Here is an 8,824-nt window from a genome sequence, read left to right as displayed (position 1 = left end):
GAAATCCCTTAGCAACGAGTCGAGCTTTATAACGCTCAATATCACCATTAGCCTTCCTTTTTATTTTATAAACCCACTTTGATCCAATAATATTTTGTTGAGGATTACGCGGAACAAGAGACCAGGTATCATTCTTTTGTAATGCAGCAAATTCTTCACCCATGGCTTGGCGCCATTGAGGATATTTGTTAGCTTGCGAGAAACTTGTAGGTTCTATTTCAGGAGATAAAATTGTAGAGAAGGCTACGGGAAGTGGGTGCTGACTAACAAAATCTGCCTGTTTCTTTGGTTTAAAAATACCATTTTTGGACCTGGTGGTCATGTGGTGTTTACCAGGGACGGAGTGTGTGGTGGTAGTAGAGGGAACAATTGAATCAAGTGGCTGGAGAGAATTTTCAGGTTCTGTGGCAGGTTGGTGGGTGATATGTTGTTGCGGAGAAATGCCTGTTTGTTGAGGACTGAATTGTTGTGACAAAGTTGATGCATGAGTTGGTGGTGTCTGTGGTGAGGGAGAATGAGCTTGGTGAACATTTTGCGGAAGGATTTGTATTTGTGGAGATGAGGATACTCTGGGTGTTGAGGCTAAAGTGATAATTGGAGTGAAATTCATGGTGGAATAGTCAGGTACCGCAACCTTATTTGATGACATAGGGAAGTCCTCTGCATATGGAAAATGCGATTCATCAAATATGACATGTCGAGAAATGTATAATCGACCTGTGACTGGATCCAAACAGCGAAATCCATGATGACAAGGGCTGCATCCAACAAAAACACAAGCAGCAGATTTGGGCATTAATTTGTTAGAAACATAATCTCCAAGATAAGGATAACAAGTAGAACCAAAGATGCGTAAAATTGAATAATCTGGTTCGAAGCCAAATAAGGCAGTGAAGGGACACTTTGTATCTAAAACACCTGTTGGTAACTTATTTATGAGGTACACAGCAGTACAAATAGCTTCCGCCCACAGCTTAAGTGGTGTTTTTGCAGTAATCATCATAGTACGTGCCATCTCAGATATGTGACGGTGCTTACGCTCTGCAAGTCCATTCTGTTGCGGGGTGTGTGGGCAAGAGAATCGATGCTGAATGCCTGTACTTGCACAAAAAATTTTGAAGGAAGAGTTATCATACTCACGACCTCCATCACTTTGGAAACACTTGATTGTATCATCAAATTGGTTTTTAATGTAATTACACAAGTGAACAAAGTGGGTAAAAACTTCAGATTTTAATTTTATAGGATAAACCCAAGAATATCGAGTAAAATCATCAGTGAAAATTACATAATAGCGATACCCACTAGTAGAGAAAACATGAGACATCCAAACATCACTATGAATAATTTTAAATGGGGCAATTGTACGATGTTCATGACTAACAAAAGGAAGTCGTTTTGACTTTCCGAGAGCATAATCCTTACAAAAATGAAACTGACGAGATAAAAAAGAACCTAAACATTTGTTACTAGCTAGAGTTTTAAGAACTTGGGAAGAAGGATGACCCAAACGACGGTGCCAAAGAGTGGATGACTGACATGACGCTGAAAGTGCATGCAAGGACGACTGAGCTTGAGAGGGTATAAGCCATCTTTACATTGACCCTGAAAAAGAATGGAGCCAGTGTGTAAGTCACGAATTACAAACCCAAATGGGTAGAAGGTAAAACTGACTGAGTTATCGCGAGTAAACTGTGCAATGGAAAGAAGATTTTTACGCATGGTTGGAACATGTAAAACATTAGATAAATGAAATGATTGAGAACCGTAAGAAAAAGATATGCTACCGGTGTGTGTAATAGGAAGAAAATCACCATTACCCAACTGTATTTGATCACCTCCACTATATTCAGAACGACTTGTAAATGAGCGTGCATCACCACTCATATGATTTGTGGCACCTGAGTCGATGTACCAATTCTGATCCATTGGTGGTGCTAGTTGCATACTAGCAAATGCCGATGATAAGTCAGCATCAGTGTGATTCTGGTTCTGATTGCGATTGTAGTGATATGGCGGATTTTGAGGTGCAGGTGTGTTGTTCCACTGACGACCATTAAAATTAGGACTTTGATTGGAGAATGGAGAGGAACCTAGTATGCCTTGCTGAAAGTAATTTCGACCACGACCACGACCACGATAACCATGACCGTGACCACCTCTAGATGGACTGAAATTCCGATGAGAAGAAGTATAATCATACAAATGATTATTTCCACGACCTTGTCTACCACCACGGTTATGATTATTTCCACGGTTAAAAAGGGGAGGAGCAGGGGTATTTGAGGATAATAAAGCAGTAATAGGATTGACAGAGGGTAAGTCTATCGTGGATGGTTTTATATTCATCAAATCTAAGGTCACAATTCGAGTACGAAGAGTGGAGAATGAAGGAAGAGGGGGTGAGTTAATAATGGCTGTAACGAGCATGGAGTAATCTGGACCAAGGCCACGAAGGACACAAGTAACAAGATCGGTAGGTGAAACAGGTTGGTTAATTGCAGCAAGTGAATCTGATATTATTTTAGCAAACTGGAGATACTCAGTAATTGACTTGTCTCCTTTCGTCATGGAGAGCAACTGGAAACGAAGTTGGGTCGCATTTGTAATGGATTGGTGAGCAAAATTTTGTTGAAGGCAATCCCACACATCTTTAGAAGTTTTCAAGCTAACAACTAGAGAGAGAACTGGGCTAGAAAGGGTGGAATTTATTATGCCTATGAGTGTTTGATCAGCGTAATATCATTCAACATGTTGAGGATTTAATTCAGGTTTAGAACCGACTTCAGCAGAAGGGATATATTCACGTGGATAAGGATAGCTACCATCGATGAATCGCCAATGTCTTTGGCCAATAAGAAAGGGTTTGATTTGAGTTTCCCACTCTAGATAATTACTATCAGTGAGTTTGGTAGTGACAAGAGTAGAAATATTAGGTATAGTAATTGTGATGGTTGATGGTGTGGATGCCATTGTTACGGGAGAATCAGAAGATGTCATAGAGCTAGTTGAAGAACTGGAGTTTGGTGAGGAGGAAACAATAAGGTTTGTCATTCTGGAAGAAAAAAAATGAAGAAAGCTTGAAGAGGAAATAAGATGATTTAAATAGGAAGAATGGTTTTAGGATTCAAGAAAAGAAATTGTTTGTGGTTCTGATACCATGTACAAATGTATAATTTTGGCTTACCTTTCTGCGTCATGAGATACAGTATTTATAGTACAGTAACTACAACTATCAATCCTAATATGTAGGATTCTGTTACTAAATAGATAACATTTATATCCTAACAGACAGTTAGCATATCAATCTTTATGAGAACTTCCGTTAATATATAAAATAGTACAAAATTATTGTATTTATATAGAAGAGTGGCAAAAAAGATAAATACAAAAATTCCCAACGGGACGACAGGCTTGGTGAACAGTGAGCACCATTGAATGTAGGTGGTCTGTAATGTAACAGAAATTGTTACTATTTACTCTCATCGAACTACTACCCCTACTACTACATTATGATTTGATCTTTATCTATTTATCTAAATATATTTACTCCTCCAAATCTATTCTATATTATAATAATCCGAATAAGAAATAATTGGCTTCAATGGTTATCCTTTTGCTTATTAAAAAATATATAAATAGTATTATATATCTGGTAAATTATTAAATTATTACTTATCCTACTCAATTATAATCACAGCTAATTTTATTATTAAATAAATAAATATTTTTATATATCCGTTAAATAATTAAATTGTTAAATTATTAGATATAATATACTTATCCTATTATTTTTATTATAAATTTATAATTATTATATATTTATATAAACATTTTAAAACTATAATATGATAAGATAAATAAAAAATTTAAATATTAACAAGAACTCGTATATCGCACGGGATTTAAGTTATTAAATTTAATATTAGTAGGAAAATAATGAACAAGAAAAAAAAAGAGTTAACAGATAGGAGTGTAATCAAATATTAAACGACAAAATGGGAAAAACTGATTTGGGCTTATTTGCATGAGAAGATGAGACGACGGGTGGGTTAAAAGCAGAAGCTGACCTACGTTTTGGTCCGGCGCGCCTTTAATTGGAATTCTTTTATCTGGATTTTGATGACAAAAAAAAACAAAAAAAATACTAAACTTATCCCTCGCTTCCATTGTTGCCATAATCGCAGCTCCCTTCTTTAATCTTTAACATTATCTCTATTAAAGTATAAAGTCCTTTACATATTTTAGCAAAGAAAATGTTTTTTTTTAAAGTAGTGCACTAATTAAACTCTGATGACATATCAAAAATTCGACATATCACCAGTGTTCTAAAAATTCACAAATCTTTCTTTCAATCGATTAATTCCGGATTAATCTCCTATAAACTATTCGACCGATTAAATCTTTGAAATCTGATTAATTTTTATAATTTTTTTATTGGAATATATATAATTATTTATTAAAATTAAAATACTATATTAATTTAAATATGAATAAGTATAGAAATTATGATATAATAAATATATAATTGTTAATAAATAACTAATATAATGATAATAATATATTAAATATAATTTAATATCATAATACAACCGATTTTTAGTCCGATTAATCTTTCCAATTAATTTTGAATTTTCAATTAATCCTAAAACGGTAGCTCGGCCGATTTTCACCGATTTTCAATTTTTACAACATTGTTTATAACATGTAAATTGATGGTTAATTAGCAAAGAAAAACGCAATACCTGCCTCTGAAAATTGGCATACAAGTTTTCGTTTAACTTAATAAACAAAACAAATTACAGGTAAACATTTATAACGAATATACTCAGGTCATTAAAATTTGATTCATTTAATGAAATTATTTATATATTGATATTGAAAATATATTATTTCTTGGGGTCGAAAATTATTTAATTTAATAAATTTATTCATTTATTAAATATTTATTTATCAAAATTCTACCACATATATAGAAATCCTACCTAGTTGACAGTGAACCGAGAGACTAGTAAATTTATTTAAACAGTATTCTCACCATAGTACTCTCTCTCTTTCGATATCAGAATATTTAAATTTATTCGAGATCGATGGAAAAATATGTACAAATTAAAATTGTTACGCTTTAGGTATTTTTCTAAAAAAAGGTGATGTGATGACTTTGTTGGGATAATACTTTTTTAATTTCTTAGCAATTGAGGTGAAAATATAAACAATATAATCATCCTTAATTTTTTAGGCATCTGGGAGACAAGTTACACAGATTCTTAAAATATTTATTTACTATTTAGTTACTCCTTTTGTCCCATGCACGTTTTTCAATGTTTTTTTAAAATATAATTTTATAATATATTTTTTTTAATTTTTTTTTTCTGAATAAAAGTTTAATCTGATTAAACTTTTATTCAAAATAATAAAATTTTAAAAAAATATTATGAAACTATATTTTATAGAAGTTTCGAAATACATGTAAATATTAAACGTATAGTACCTACCAGACGGAGGTAGTAACACGTAATTAATCTATTATAATGGAAACTGAAAATTATAAAATGTTGTTAATGAGTATCATTATAGAAATTGACTAATTTTTTAAAATTATTAATAATTTTTTTAAAAATATTTGACTGATTTTATAAATGATTGATTTATCATTTAATTAATGAGTAATTCGATTGAATAATTTAGATTTTTAAAATATGTAGTAATATTGGGAGAAACACTAGAATAGGAAAACAAAAAAAGGGAAAAGAGAAATATGTGAAAATATGATTCCAAAGGTATACAGATGGGTATGTAAGGACTTGTGAGATTTGACAGGCAGATCCCCACCGAAATATAATAATGAATTCACCCCCACAGTCCACACTCTCACACATACACACACCCCTCCTCCCTTCATAAAAACCCACCATCATTTCTGCTTGATTAATACTGTACCTGCAGTCTATCACATATATAGTACACCCAAGTAACAGTTTCTTTATATCTGGCTTTAAACTTACTACATCTTAAAGATGCTGCATCAGCAGCAGCAGCAGCAGCAAGGAGCTTCTTCACCTCCACCTCCACCTGGGTTTGCAGCAGCTATGCAAGTTGAACAACAAGAAGGCGGTGGTGGTGGCGGTGGCGGTGAAGAGAGTGAGAGAACTTCTGGTGGAAACAGGTGGCCTAAACAAGAAACTATAGCCCTCTTAAAAATACGATCTGAAATGGATGTTGAGTTCAAAGATTCAAGTCTTAAAGGACCATTGTGGCAACAAGTTTCCAGGTACATGTTCATGTTTTTATCCTTGTATATGTTGTGTGTGTATTTTTATGTTCCTCAATTTGAGATCTATGTTGTTTTAGTTTGATAAAGCTCAAGTTTTTTTTTTTTTTTTTGGGTAATAAAATGGGTATTTATTTTTGGTTGTACCTACCAAATTCAGCACTTCACTGAAACCCAAATTGCAGTTTTGGGCAATTTTCTTTTGTTTAGTACTCTCTAGCATTCTTTCCCAATTTACGCAACAAATTTTAGATTCATAGGTACCTTATAATTTTTTATATTATAACTATTTTAGTAAACACCCTTTTCTCTGTTTAGTTATGCCTATGCAAGGAATTGAACTTTGTGGGGAAATGGAGCTTCTTGATTTAGATTTTCGGTAGCATAAATTTTGCCTAATGTGTGTATCTAGTGCTTTATGCGATTTATTTTTTATGATTGTATTGTGTGTTTGAATGTCACTGGAGTTATTGTTTTATTGGTAATTTAATTTATGATGAATGGTTGAAAACACACAAAATGTGAATGTGTGGTGTTCAGGAAACTAGCTGAGCTGGGATATTACCGGAGTGCCAAAAAATGTAAAGAAAAGTTTGAGAATGTATACAAGTACAATAAGAGAACTAAAGATGGCCGAACCACAAAGCCCGATGGCAAAACCTATCGTTTTTTCGATGAATTACAAGCATTGGATACTCATTCCCCTTCCCAACCTTCTCGAGTTGTAGCCACTACATCAATGTTGCCTAATACGGCTACACATGCTATTCCAACTAGTACTGTTTCATCGACACCAAGCCCAATAAATAGTAGTCTCAATGTTTCTACAAATCCAGTCCCTTCTATTCGAGTTGGGGATGTTCCATCCTTTAACATGATTAGTCTCTCCAATTCAACATCTTCGGCCTCCTCTACTTCTTCGGACGAGCAACATGGGGAGAGGAAGCGAAAGAGGAAGAGGAAATGGAAGGACTTTTTTGAGAGCTTGATGGGAGAGGTGATCAAGAAGCAGGAGGAACTAGAGAAGAAGTTCTTGGATGCATTGGAGAAAAGTGAACGAGATAGAATGATTAGAGAAGAGGCTTGGCGAGTACAGGAAATGACTAGAATCAACAAAGAGCATGAGTTATTAGTCCAAGAAAGATCCATGGTTGCTGCTAAAGACGCTGCTGTCATCGAATTCTTGCAAAAGATATCAGATCAACAAAAAGATTCTTCCTCAAACCCCATTACTATACGTCAACTTCAGCAATTACAGTTACAACTTCAACCAGTAGTTCAGCCGCCAGCACCACAACCACCACCACCGCTAACACAACCACTAGTTATAACACAATTGCCACCATCAACTCCAGCAGTAGCAGCACCGCAGCCACAAAGTAATCGTGGTGCCACTGACAATCTTCAATCCCCAACTCCATCCAGGTGGCCTAAAGCTGAAATTGAAGCACTAATCCATCTAAGAAGAAATCTTGATAACAAGTACAATGAGACAAGCCCAAAGGGACCACTATGGGAGGACATTTCAGCAGGAATGCAGAGAATGGGGTACAATCGTAACGCAAAGAGGTGCAAGGAGAAGTGGGAGAACATAAACAAGTACTACAAGAAGGTGAAAGAGAGTAACAAGAAAAGACCCGAAGATGCGAAAACATGCCCTTACTTTCACCAGCTAGATGCATTGTACAAAGAAAAATCTAAACTATCACATGGGTCAGTGAGTACTCCAATGCTTCTCAGAATAGTGCAGCCTGAACAACAATGGCCACTCCAACAACACCAACAACAACAAGATACAGAAATGGAGGATCCGGAAAGTGAGAATAACGATAACTTTAACGAAGGTGATGAAGAAGACGGTGAAGATGATGATGATAGCGGAGCAGGGTATGAGGTGGTGACAAACAAGCAACCAGCATCTTCTCAGGCATTTTGAAAAAGTGAAAAAATTTCGTTAAATTTTTTTTTTTCGCTCTCAAATTTTTTATTTTTTGTTTGCTTAATATAATAATGTGAGGGGATAAGAGACGGAGAGACGAAGAGGTTGATGAATGAATAATGAAAAGGACAGTAGATTGTTTGTTGTATGTTTATGTTAATTATTTTGTTAATGGGGCTGTAAATGTCCGACATGGTTAACTGTGTCTCCTTTCTTGATCGATGAAATGAGTTAGTTTTAAGTTCCGTGCATGTGTTCACTATTATTATCATCATGTGTTCTCTCGGAGGATCTGTTTTTAATAACTTTGTGAAAGGAGGTTTAGAATAGATGCACACGGCACCGGTACCTTTCCACCGACAACACGAATTGAACTTTGATGTGCGTGTGTATGTATTCTAAGTTTTGAATCGTGCTAGCTGTTACATAATGTAACATAGGTACGTTTCTAATTTGCCTCCCGTTGTTGTATCTTGCAACATTTAACTTGCTAGATGGCAAAATGATTTACGCTACAATATAAAAGAATTCACTTACCAAGGCCCAAGCCCGCCAGTAGATATAATTCTCAAGAGGTGATTACATTATTCAAATAGAGCACTAAAAAATCAAAT

At 34.7% G+C, this 8,824-nt stretch overlaps 1 protein-coding gene across 1 annotated transcript; it reads left to right on the top strand.

Annotated features, from left to right (window-relative positions):
• The first annotated feature begins 5,822 nt into the window (after positions 1-5,822).
• Positions 5,823-8,455, top strand: LOC141712919 (trihelix transcription factor DF1-like). Its single transcript, XM_074516048.1, has 2 exons — positions 5,823-6,271; positions 6,812-8,455. The coding sequence occupies exons 1-2, from the start codon at positions 6,018-6,020 to the stop codon at positions 8,205-8,207; spliced, it is 1,650 nt and encodes a 549-aa protein (XP_074372149.1). The 5' UTR covers positions 5,823-6,017; the 3' UTR covers positions 8,208-8,455.
• Positions 8,456-8,824: the final 369 nt, after the last annotated feature.

This window comes from Apium graveolens, chromosome 3 (assembly GCF_009905375.1).
Source record: "Apium graveolens cultivar Ventura chromosome 3, ASM990537v1, whole genome shotgun sequence".
In the NCBI taxonomy this organism is placed as follows: Eukaryota; Viridiplantae; Streptophyta; class Magnoliopsida; order Apiales; family Apiaceae; genus Apium; species Apium graveolens.
Note: the sequence above shows the minus strand (reverse complement) of the source record. Positions and strands in the feature narration are given on the sequence as shown.

Excerpts from the sequence above, each read along its gene's own strand:
- LOC141712919 (XM_074516048.1), top strand. The coding sequence starts at position 6,018 with ATGCTGCATCAGCAGCAGCAGCAGCAGCAAGGAGCTTCTTCACCTCCA. Across the intron at positions 6,272-6,811 it reads TTGTGGCAACAAGTTTCCAG|GAAACTAGCTGAGCTGGGAT; the intron begins GTACATGTTCAT and ends TGTGGTGTTCAG.